At 39.9% G+C, this 12,880-nt stretch overlaps 1 protein-coding gene across 1 annotated transcript; it reads right to left on the bottom strand.

Moving 5' to 3' along the window:
- Positions 1 to 9,817: 9,817 nt before the first annotated feature.
- Positions 9,818 to 11,715, bottom strand: LOC131225838 (protein DETOXIFICATION 55). Its single transcript, XM_058221433.1, has 2 exons — positions 11,590 to 11,715; positions 9,818 to 11,487 (listed from the first exon to the last, which is right to left on the bottom strand). Exons 1-2 carry the CDS (start codon positions 11,632 to 11,634, stop codon positions 10,015 to 10,017), a joined length of 1,518 nt encoding a protein of 505 aa, XP_058077416.1. The 5' UTR covers positions 11,635 to 11,715; the 3' UTR covers positions 9,818 to 10,014.
- Positions 11,716 to 12,880: the final 1,165 nt, after the last annotated feature.

Raw genomic sequence — 12,880 nt, 5'->3', positions numbered from 1 at the left:
CATTGCAGAAAAAAACCACCGACTCTGGCCTTCTGATGGATGGCGGAAGTAAAGAAATGGTCATAATTCTGGGCTAATATCTTATATATGGCAGTAATGATAAAATGGACGTTTCAGAATCATCGGACCATACCATCATGGGGCATCATTGGGTGGCGGCGAGCCGATAAAATACTGAAATTCAACCAGAAGAGGGAGAGATTTTATGTTTTCTAATTCCATGCACGTGTGGAGCTATACACATCCATGCCATCCATCTGACACTTGGTTCATGTGTGATATGAGCTTTTTATCAGGTGATCAACACTGTTTATATCGTCTGACATAAAAATTAGGCTATTTCACACCTCAGGTGGGCCACACCATACCCGAATAAATGAATGGTTAGGAATTTTTTAAAGTATCAGTTTACTTTATACGTTGTGGCCTACGCAAGGAGTGAAAGTTTCTACGGCAGAAGATCTAAGCATTATTCCCAACATCATGGTAAAGCTTTAGATCTCACACACGTACTTCATATCTGCACGTGTGCTTTTTTTTTTTGTTAAGTTTATGAATAAGACAACCGCTTAGACAATTTACCTTTAGAATCTAACTTACATCGGTTAAAGTCTTTTTTTTTTTTTTTTCAAATGACAGAATTCCCCTAAGAAGTGGTAATCATGGAAGCAATCTGGACTGTTAAAAATACCTGGATAATGATTTGGACCCTTCCAAGATGGTGGACAGCAATCTAACCGGTCAACATCAGGTGGTTAGCAATTTGGACCATTCAAAAGGAGGTGGTACGGGTACCCACCATGAACACCAGTCTGCTAATTGGTGTCAAAGCTCTATGGGACCCACCATGATGTATGTGTTCTATCCACGCTGTCCATCCATTTTTCATCTTAACTTAGGGCGTAAGCCAAAAAATGAGGCAGATCCAAATCTCAGGTGGATCACACCACAGAAAACAGTGTTGATTGAATGTCCAACATCAAATAGACCTGAACGAAGGAAAAAAATAAAAGTATCAGCTTGGTCCAAAACTTCTTTGGCCCCCAAAAAGTTTTCAACGGTAAGCATTCAATACTTTCTGTGCTAAAATGGATGGACGGCATGGATAAAACACATACATCATGGTGAGGCCCACAGAGCTTTGAAACCAGCTAGCTGGTTGGTGTTCGGGTCACTAGCCAAACAGCATCCCGCACAAAGAGGAAGACTGCCCCGTCCCTAAACACCACATCCACCGTACATGCATACCTTCAATTGGTTGTACACCGTCTAAAAATGAAGCTCCCCAATGAACAAATAATTGATAGGTGCCCCTAAACAAGAGTAAAACCAACACAAGACTCTTCTCATTTTCTTACGAGCGAGTCAATCCTGACATTGTCAAGGAGGCATCCCTTGCATACTTTTAGAAGGCAAGCTATCAATCGAGCTCGTAAGATGGTTGAGTTGTCGAGAGCTGTAAAATCGGCCTCAGAAGTCACGCAATCTCACTACTCAGGTGAGCCACAGTAAGCATTTTCTATCCATTTGTTTAGTACGCTTTGCCCTGCTTAATAATTGAAACCTCTTGAGTTTTAAGCCACAAGACCTAATACGTCCAATCCACCTGATGGAACAATCGGATATTTCACACATGCTTCACTGCTTTACAAATTCCGTACGCGTGCAAATTTCACACGTGCCCACATTCGTCTGAGATATGAACTTTTGTTATCTGAAAATTCAGGCCATTTCACTCGTGAGGTTTACCAAAGCGTACCAAGTTAATTGACCGTTAAAATAATTTTCTATTCTAGCCATTCATTTTTTTTTTGCATACTTCTAGGTTTCATTATTTGGATTCCTAGGATACGGGGTGTAAATTAAAGAAGGCGTTATAAGTTCTAGCATTCCCCCGATGCTTAGTTTCAATGGTTTAGTCAGGTTATCTTTACGATTGAATTTATCTACAACACTGCTATCACTCGGTGTTTTTTTAAAAAGAAGTGTTCAAATATAATAATTCTTGCGGACAATGTTGATGATGTCATTCTTACATGTGAAAACTTAAACAATATTTATGATGTCAATGATTTTTTACTTCGTCCTTTGAAATCAAGGACCTTGGCCATTTGAGCTACTCTATTGAAGTTATTTGATCATAGGCAGGCAATTTTTTCCCAGTGCATGTACACCATGGACATCCTTAGTGACTGGTATGATGGGATCTCAATCAGCTGAGACTACTATTGAAGTTATCATAATCTCCGCTCCAAAGAGTCTGGCCTTCTTTCAGATCTAGATTGCTATCGTTGTCTAGTGGGCAAGCTAGTCTACCTCTCAATGATTGACCAACATTACTTATGTTGTAAGCCTTGTGAGTTAATTTATGAAAACTCCTCAACATCATCTTGATGTATCACATTGTTATGCGCATGCCTTAGATTTTGCACAATCAGGGAGATAAAGTAGGGCTCTGCCGATTGGACCAAACTGGGTTTTGGTTCAACCTACAGAGTGTAGGATTTCTTAGTCAGAAGTCAGGAGCAAAGTAAGACTCCGTCGGTTTGAGTCGATACAACCAAGGGGGAGTTCGGTTCGACAGACAATTGCCAAATCAATTACGCAAATTTGTGTAAGTCGGGTTATTTAATTCCTAATTCAATTAGGGATTGACAAGGACTAGTGCTTACTCTCATAGGATAAGAGTTTTAGAGGATGAAGGAGTTTTCTACAGTTATAAGGGCTTGAAAATGGATTTTTCTCAATGGCTAGGATTTTTCTTGAGGGTGTGCATTGCAAGGAGAGATTGAATTGCTTCTATAATAGGAGAAGGAGAGTGGTGTAACTTGAATGTTTTTATTATAGTGGAAATCTCCGTCACTTTGTGTTATGGTTTTTCTTGAAAGGATTTTCCATGTCAAATAATGTGTTTGTGATTGCTTGATAGGTTGATTTTAGTTTGATTGTGTCTATCTTCGCTGAACATGCTTCTACAAAGTACATGATTGACAATAGTATTAGATCCGAGAATTTCTAATATCTAAGGTTGATCCGAGTTTATTGTGGGCTTGGAATTACAACACACATTTTTTCACTACTTGAAATTAGTTCTAGAAAAGGGTATATCTTTGCTGATCATGAGCACCTATAAGTGTAAGAATATTGTGGTGCTGATTAGGTACAATCATCCAATGATTGTTTCTCTACTATTGCCTATCATATATGAATTGGTAGAAATCTTGTCTTATGGAAGAGTCGGTCGTTGCTTGTACGTATGTTGAAATGAAATATTGTTTTATGGGTCACGTTACGTTTAACATACTTTAACTCGAACCAGCCCAACTATCAGTCAAGCTAAAAATCTAGATTTAGATCCGATTAGCTGCTATTCACATATCGGTTACCCATCGATAGCACTACACCAAGGTTTTAGAACTTGACAACTCAAAGTCAAGTGGTATTTTGGGTAAATTCTATCGACTATGGGGCCTAGCATATCAATGGTTTGGGCCACTAAATCATGAGGCCCTAGTAGTCAGAATGGAAAGAGACTTGCTAGCTACGCTCTCGCAACCTTACCTAGAGGCTCAGGTAAATATACTTTATCTCCACCATATGATGATCCAAACCATTCATCTAGGTTTTCTTCACTCATCAGAGATCTCATTGTCAATATATAGTCACTTGAAGAATGGTTTATAAATAAGTTTAATAAATGTGATGATCTTCAAAAAGACAGATACATCATATTCTACAAGATCTTCTAGATGAATAGATTGTACAATAACGTATAGTGGGGCACAAGGGATGAACATATTGATAGGCTTGCGGAATGAGTCTTGCTACTTGGTAATTCAGTGTGGTCTACCCTAGGCAGGCACTAGTGTGGGAGCCATTAGATTGTATCGTCCCAAGAACATCCAATGACTTTGTAGGTGGGCCCGACCTAGAGAGAGCTCATGTATAAGACATAGATTGGAGATTGCCCCTACTTGGACCAAACTCCCTCATAACTTAATGTGGGAGGATTTAATTTGATGGCAAGCTATTATGATAAATGAAGCCCACACAAACATGTTTGAAAGTTGTTATGTTAGTATATACTCGATTGGGCCTCATCTCTAACAGTGGACAACCATTCAGGATTGTGGGATTTGGATGGCCGAAGATTTGGATGGTTGGTTGTTGTCTACGTATTGGACCCAACAACTTTCAAACATGCTTTGTGTTAGCCCATCTCTAACAACGGCCTACTTGTTGCACTCCAATTCAATCAAACAAATCAACTCGTGTGACCGAGAGTCTAGATTTGATACGTGTATATGTGAGTAAGATACGTGGGGGTGTCAGAGTCTACCTGACTCAAGGGTTGATTGAATTGTTGGTGTCTTCTTCAATGAGATAGACAAATTGAAGATTGAGATTGAAAATCTAGAGTCCTCTCGGCCACCAATATTGTGCTCCGTTAAGGCAATTAGTGAAAGATAATGAAGCTAATCCTTCCAAATAATTTCTTTTTTCTTGTGATGATAGACATGAGTCCACGACCTTAAGGACCTTTTCTTTTAGCATGATGTGCTACTGAAGTTCAATAGTAAGAAAGTGTTCTTCTATTAATAATGTTTATAGTGATAGCACTCACAATCAACTTGGGAAGCGATGATCCGTTTGTTGCACAATCAAGACTGAGCTTCATAGTGGGACAGTCGTAATGTGTAGGATAGATGTTTGTTCATCGCTTGATCAGAACCGGGCGTCCTAGTGAGGCGACTGATGGGGGTAGATCTTTAACAATATGTTCGTTGCTCGATCTAAATTAGGCTTCGTGGCGAGATGACTGGTGAGGTGACAACCTATTCGTGGTCTCAATTGGAACTGAGTACGTGGTGAGATGGTTGTGATTTGACTATCCATTTGTCGTCTAGTGTGGACCAAACTTCGTGGCGAGATGGTTGACAAAATCATTTAATATGTAGTAGAAAAGCCCTGTAACCTTTTGTTCGAAACTTATCGATTTTCCTTGCTATATATCCAACGAGATGCTGTAGGTGAAAGGTGAAGAGATAAACTAAGAACTAAAATTAAGGGGCCCTATGCTATAAACAACGATGTGGCTGAATTAAACTAATATAAAGTAAAAAAAATAAACATGCATGATAGATGGAAAAATAAAACTGTGCTTGATTGTAATGGTGTGAGGCTTGAAACTCTTTATGGAGTGCTACTTAATTATATAGGCTTTTAGGTGATGGTAGCCTTACGTGGTCTTTAGTATCGTGAAGGATTTGGGTGTTTGGATCTGTAAATTTTCTGAATTCTTTTACATAAGTATAGCCTATTGCATGCGGCCACGTGTATAAGAGAAATACTCTCGTGTGCTTCGAAAGGATTCCTCGCGTCTCTAGACTCTTGCATTGAAAAATTGTTATGATTTTTAGGTTACTTAGCTTTTGCATTCGTAAAAAGTTACTTTTGATAAGGATCTAACATTTAATGCTATATAAAGATCTCATTTGATGAGATTATGTCATTTAATGCCTAGAGAGAATTCTAACATTTAATGCCCTCTCTCACGTGCACATCTCCAACTCCTCGTCTTGAAGTTAATCTACAATGCACATGGTATGGCTTCTAGGGGACATATTTGGGGCCTATTTGATCTGGATACATTAGATCGCATGTAAGCAATAATGGAGGGTGAGAATAAGATTTCACCCTCGTGCCAACATAGGACAATATCTCATTTTGCCAAGTAAGTGTACTAAAAACTAATATAAACACTATCGTCCGGTTATATCCTATCACCTAGGTGGTCAAAGTAGCCCAATTCAGGTCAAATCTAGATCCTCTACTTGCCAACGTGGACTAACGTCGGGAGAAGAAGGATTTTTCTGTTAGTGGCAAGCAGAATATCCGCATTCGTAAGGGCAATACCCAATCCAACCCATGTGCACACAGTGCACGGTGCACCTATGAAATCAAGGAAGCACCTCCGTTACACATGGAGATGAGTAAAACGTGCGTGAGATTTGGACCATCTACACAATGATCATTCCACTGGGTAGACTCCATGCATCTAAAATCACGTAAAAACTATCATGACGACAGCCACACATGTGCACAATAATGGTTCCACTGTTCAGTCCTATTTACCGTTCATTTCTTTGTTCAGATGTGGCCAGCATGATGGTCGCCTAGAGACCTCTTTTTAGATTTGGCGTCTAACATTGTGGGATCAACGGATGAACGGATCTGATCTTGCACTCGTGTGCCTTGTTTCCACGTGTGAGACTAGGTACACTGGAACCAGTGGTTTGCACCGTTTTGGCCTATTGACCTGTCAGGACTTGGAAGCTGGTACTGGTACTGGTAGTGCACCGAACCTGGCCACAAATACATGTGAGAAGACCCAAAGAAAATGCTAAAAACACATTCCGGTGCACTTTCTACATGTACTCCTCACGTGTGGAAACGGCACACGTGTGCGATACCAAAGCCCATTGTTCAGTGAGCAATCCTCACTGTCTAGATGCCACCTCTCAAGATGCTGGCTGATCTGATAATCATGTGGTCACACGTAAATGGAAGTTAAGACTTTTGGTCCATTCTTTTTAGCCTTTTATTTGTTTTATACATGTGTGGTCCACATGATGACCATTTCGGCCTTATATTTCAAATCATGCTAATTAAAAATATCGCCTGATGAACGGATCCAATACCACACACTCGTGCCTCGTTACCACGTGTGAGGCGAGGTACATTTCCAAGGTGCACTCGAGCATGTCCACTTGGCATTTCTAGCTTTGTCCAAACACCTCGCGCTCTTCTCCGATTCCAACGTTGGCGTCATATGATACCTGCATCCGTTGTAAGGGAATGCAAAAGTACTACACTCCTACGATAGTTTACTACCATTTTGAAAATGTTGGCAGCTCATCCTCACATGGATGACTCATGTATGACTATCTAGACCGTCCAGACTATGGGGTACATTGTCCATGAAGTACATCCAGAAAATGACACTGATCAACCAATCCTAACCATCCAATTGATAATCCAAATTGGATGGTTATCAAACAGATAGTTAAAAATAAAATATCAACTTCTGCAAATTCTGAGGAAAGATTAGATGGTTAGTACACCTGGTCAGTGATTCGGAGGGTCTGATCGTGGTACACTTCTGTCAAGTGTAGAGTGGTGAAGAGCCACCCTCAAAATTTTAAATTGAAATAATTACAACTATTCACCTATTAATTATCTTATTATGGTAAGTTATACGTTTTTTTTTTTTTATAATACTTTCTTTTATACACTTAGTTTAAGAGTCAGCGATAAAAATTCATTGAAATGGCTAAAAACACCCTTCTAATTAAATAAGCTATAGGAGATTAAGTGTATATGTGAAATCCAATCCTTACATCAAGTGATAATTATTATGTTTACAGTACAAACAAAATATTGGCCGGATAAAAGGCTAAGATGTAAGACAACAATGGGAATAATGTAATATTGTGCATAAAAACTCTAAGTTAACAAGTTGTGGTCCATCCAAATTTTGGGCCAAGCTGATTTTTATATATTTTGTTCATCTTAGTGTGTCATACTTGATGAACGGGTTTGATGACATATAAATACTATGGTGGCTTCAGACACAAATCTATAGTTGGCATCCCATCCAATTGTTACCTGTGATATGGCCCACCTAAGTCGTGGATCTGATTGATTTTTTATTTTTATTTTTATTTTGCGCCGGGCTAAGCATCGAACAGCACATCTAATGAATAGGATGGATTTCGTACACACAACATGAGGCCCTGGATTATGCATGGGGTCTCCTATAAAATTCCTATCCATTAGCTAGGACTCTAGGAGCTCATTCCATGTAGGTGTAGGGATTGGAATCATCTAGAAGACTTCAAGAAAAAAATTACAACGGTTTCACGAAGCAAGAACCCAGCGTCAGCCTTTTGCCGTAGTGGATAGAACCATTTTATGTCTATAAGATCCACACCGTCCATCAGGTGGGCCACTGTCTGTTGCAATCATTCCACAAATATCAGGCCAATTCAAAACTCAGGTAGGCTACACCATATTGAATAGTTGAGAGGTAAATGCCTACTATTAAAATCGTTCAAATTGTATGTGGGGTCTATCATAGTGTATATATGACATCAAATCTATTCATTTGACGTAGCCCACCAGGATGAAGGGATGCTCTGAAATTCAGACATTCCAACACTCATGTGGGAAACACCAAATGAATTTAGAAGTTTAGGCATGATTTTACACCATTCTTTATGGTGTGGCCTACCAAGTCCTATATTAGTATTGATGTTTATGATCCATAGTGAAAATAAGAGGCCCACCTGACGGATGGGGGTGGATCTGATGCATGTTCCTCCCACATAGAGCTCATTTAAGGCAAGTCATGTTCTCCCTATAACTATGCGTCCAACTAACAGTACTTCCATTCAATCTCACAGCACCCAAGCACTGTGGGCCTATCATGTTATTTATAGAACAACCACTCATGTGTCCCTCAAAGCTTGGCCATATGGCCAAAAACCAACAAAATCCAGCACTTAGGTGGGCCACACCGTAGATAACAATGGTATGGGACGCCAACCATCGGTTAGTGTGTGGGGCTACTTTGGTGTATATATTTCATCAAACCTGTCCGCTGGGCATGACTCATCATGATCCATGAAAAAAAAAAAAAAAAACAAAAAACAAAAACTTAAAAACTCACACAGGCTGGCACATGAACTAGGCGTTTTAAGATTGGAACTATAGGAAATCTAGGTGAGGTTAAACAAGGTTTTATTTAAAAGAGTATTTTAGTCATTTACATGGTTTTTTTTTAAAAAAAAAAAAAATTTTAAATTTGACTTTTGATTAAGTGTATAAAAGAAAATATTATACAATTTTTAGAGTATAACTATGAGTAGAAGATTAATTAATAAGTGGATAGCTATAATTATAATATAAATATAGGAGTTTGATGTATTTTACCTTTTAAAATGACAGAGAAGTTTCAAGTAGTCAAGCCATGCAAGAGAAGCCATCAAAAGATTCAGATTTCAATTCAATACGCTTTTGCAGAAATGCAACTCATATCTTTCTCACAACCCATGTGTATCTCACCATTTATAGCATTTGATCTCTCATGCAAGAAAGTACGCACAAAGGCTATTAGTCTGTATTACCAAAAAAAATATTGAGAACTGATCATATACATGATAGGGCATCCTTACCGTGAAAATAATAGGCCCCACCATGAAGATCACCCTTCTAAAAAATCAGGCTGATCCACCCGCTAGCTAGGTCGGGCACACCTGTATGTCAAGTCTGAGCTTCAGATGGCCATTGATTCTAATGACGTGGCATATCTGATGAGCAGACCTGCCTGATTTTTGTTCCAGGTGATCTTTATGGTATGACCAACGAATTCGATAGCAGGGATTTCCTGATACGGAACCAGAGGTTATGGTGATGAGTTCTCCGCAAAATTACATGTGGTACATGGAGCTACCACTTCTACCTAAGTTATCAAGAAATCCATCTCAATATGCCATCTGGGCCGTTCATTTTCTAGGCCCTAACACTGATAGACCGTGCTGAAAAATTCATCGGAGATCAGCTATATATATATATATATATATATATATATATATAAGTCCAACAAAATCGACGTTCTTCATTCAACATACAAAGCTCCTCCAATCGGCCTCTAGAATGATCCGATGAATATTCCCTTAGTGGGTATTGACTAACCACTCATGTTCCAACAAATGAACGGTTCGGATCTAATGAGAATGCACCATGCACACCAATATCCATAGAAATGTCCCCATTTATGTATACACAGCAACAGTGGTACATGGTAGTGTACATGATTAAAATATATGCTCGGGTTTCTGATATATAAGCGAGAGATAAAGCTTAGGAAACATGTAGACATGATTGAATCCAAATTCGAGTGCTATTTTAGTTGGGTCTATTCAATAATATTTTTGTATGTATTCCTTCCCTTCACGTCTCAAAGACTACTTCTTTGAGAAAGAGAGCCTCTTCTCCGGAATCTGGTGTTTGATTTTCATGTACGCATGCAAATCCTCTCCCCACTAAATCCCTGGCCTTTAAGGACTCTCTATCCCAGTCTGTCTTTGAAATTACAGTTACCATAGACAAAGCACATGCTATTTGTGCCGCTAAAAGTCCATAACACAGGCCCACAAACCCAAACCCAAAAACAAAGGCCAGCACAACAGCCACAGGAGTGCCCACCAGGTAGAATGAGTAGAGGTTGATGGCGGCACCGATGGATGGCCGCGCGCTGCCACGGAGGACGCCACACCCTGTTGTTTGAGGGCAGTTCACAAGCTCACAGAGCCCAATTATGGGTAGGACAGTCATGGTTAGTTCCAGAACGTCATGGTCTTCGGTGAACACCCTCCCCCACAGACCACGGCCCAAGGTAGTCCATATCAGGCCTATGAACGAGACCAGGAGGGCTAGTACCATGGACACTATGGTTGCCAGCCATGCCTTATGTGGCCGGCCTGCACCGAGCTCGTGGCCCACACGGGTTGATACAGAGGCACTGAGAGCCATTGGGAGTGTGTACATGAGCGAAGTGGTTTGTATCACAATAGCAGACGTTGCCAATGTCACATGTGGGTTGCTTAAATAACCAGCCAGTAGTGTCATGAACTCATACCACCACCATTCAAGACACACAGCTAGACAGCTAGGAAACGCGAGGCGAAGCAACATACCCCATTCTTCTCCAATCGATTTTGAAGAGAAGGCTGGCGGCGACGGCGGCAACGGTGTTAATGGCAACGGTGCCATGAGCGGCTCAGGCGTGGCACTAGGACGAGTATACAACATGTAGCACATAAGGAACAATAGTGTGTTCAAATTGGTACAAAACGACGCGATGGCGACGCCAGGAACACCCAGATGGAGGGCATTAGCCAAGAAGTTAGTGAGGGGGAGATGAAGAAGGACGGCGAGCAACGTGCACCACATGACTGGCTCAGGTGTGCCCTTGCTACGTAGGTAAATCCTCAATGGCTGAAGTAGGCTATTAGCAATAAGATCTGGTAGAGCAAAGAGGCAGTAGTGGCTAGCCACCTGAGTCACGTCTGCACTCTGGTGTAGCCTCAGCATGATGGATTCTAGGTTAATCCACAGCAGCCCAATAGGCACAGATGCAAAGAGTAGCATGAGAATTGTTCTCTGTAACGTGACCGATACAAGTGACATGTTGCGCGAGCCAAACGCCTGGCTGCAGACGGGTTCCATACCCATGGCTAGGCCCGAGAGGACTGAGTAGCCAGTGATGTTGGCAAAGCCAACAGCGAGGGCACCACCGGCGAGCTCGAGACGGCCGAGGCGGCCCATGCAGACGACTGAGAATAGGCCCTTGAGGTACCCCACCAAGTTGATGGCTATGATGGGGAAGCCAATGTCTTTGATTCTCTTTAACTCGTCCAAAATCTACAATAGGGGGATGAAAAATGAGTCATGTGAATGTGTTGGAAATGAAATAGAGTGCATTTGAGTGAGGAAGAGATTCTCTTGGGAGTTAAGGTTTCGTACCTCTGGCATTGTCGGGTACTTTCGGATTTGATCTCCAGCAACCATCTTCTTTGGTCTTTTTTTAAATATATATACAGAAAGAGAGAGATCTAGAGGGAGAGAGAGTCATAAAACAAGGGAATGAAGGAGGGAGTTTTTATAAAGAATTTTGGAGACGTTTGGTGTATGCATTTGGAACGAGATGGAAACAATGCGTATTTTACCAATGACAGATGAAAACAGGCAAATGCACGTCTGCATTTTATTGGGGTTTTGTCATTTTTCTGGCTAAAGCAAGACATGTCACTTTATCTCGAAAGAGCTCATGCTAATGTGTACTTGTAGGATATCTCATCTCATGGGTTCTCTAATCCAACTGTCACATTTATTAGTCTCTACATCACACCATGTCTTGGTGTATAGCCATAAGAATCTTCCACCATTGGCATTGATCTGAGCCGTCCAGTTTCAGGATATCTACAGGAGACCTATCCATGAAAGAGTACTCAATGGTTATATAGAAGGATTAATCTGATCCCTTTTTACATATATCCAAGTTCTTATCTTCATCATGTAAATCTTCACGGTACACACCACATATTTATGAGTATTTAAAGGAAGATATCCATGTCTCTCATTCTTAGGGTGGTAATATTAGAGAGATTATATATATATAAATATAAAAACTGCTCCCAATCCAATCGATCTCCCTATTGCACTGCGATCTGCCCATATCAGCTTGATTTGTTGAGTTTTGATGACAATGATATTATTATACTAGAATTTGGGTTTTACCTAGGTATTTTGGTTAATTGATTCTATTTTTTAATTTTTTTTTCCAGCATTCTCACATATCGAGCTACATTTTCTATTGGGAGAAACCAGAACTAATGCATGGAAAGCCAGGGAGGAATTTTATAGATTGAAGTATAATCAAAGTCAATTGAATTTAGCTTGTTTATTAATGAAAATGTTAAAAGGTCAACATACAAATAATCACAATCACTTTTAATATATGGAGGATTGAATGTTTAACATAAATTTTTTTTTCAAGAAATTAATGTCCATGTTTTTTTGAGCAAAACGGTACAAGTGGAAAATTATTCCTGTAGCGGTTTTTTTTTTTTTTTTTTTTTTCGCATGTTGAAAATTTAGATTTTCATCAAGATTGTTTCATTTTCTAGGGTCTTCAACATTCTCAAACAGCACCAATTTCACATTGAAGAAAATATGAAGTTGGGCTGTTATCATCACCATCAATGAATCATGATTCAAGTACATCTTTTATTAAAGTGTCATGCGTATCTATTGA

This window comes from Magnolia sinica, chromosome 14 (assembly GCF_029962835.1).
Source record: "Magnolia sinica isolate HGM2019 chromosome 14, MsV1, whole genome shotgun sequence".
Lineage (NCBI taxonomy): Eukaryota > Viridiplantae > Streptophyta > Magnoliopsida > Magnoliales > Magnoliaceae > Magnolia > Magnolia sinica.
Note: the sequence above shows the minus strand (reverse complement) of the source record. Positions and strands in the feature narration are given on the sequence as shown.

What these genes read in the sequence shown, in the direction of transcription:
- LOC131225838 (XM_058221433.1), bottom strand. Translation starts at nt 11,634, where the DNA reads ATGGTTGCTGGAGATCAAATCCGAAAGTACCCGACAATGCCAGAG. An exon ending in AGTACCCGACAATGCCAGAG is followed by an intron (nt 11,488 to 11,589) that starts GTACGAAACCTT and finishes CCCCTATTGTAG; the next exon opens with ATTTTGGACGAGTTAAAGAG.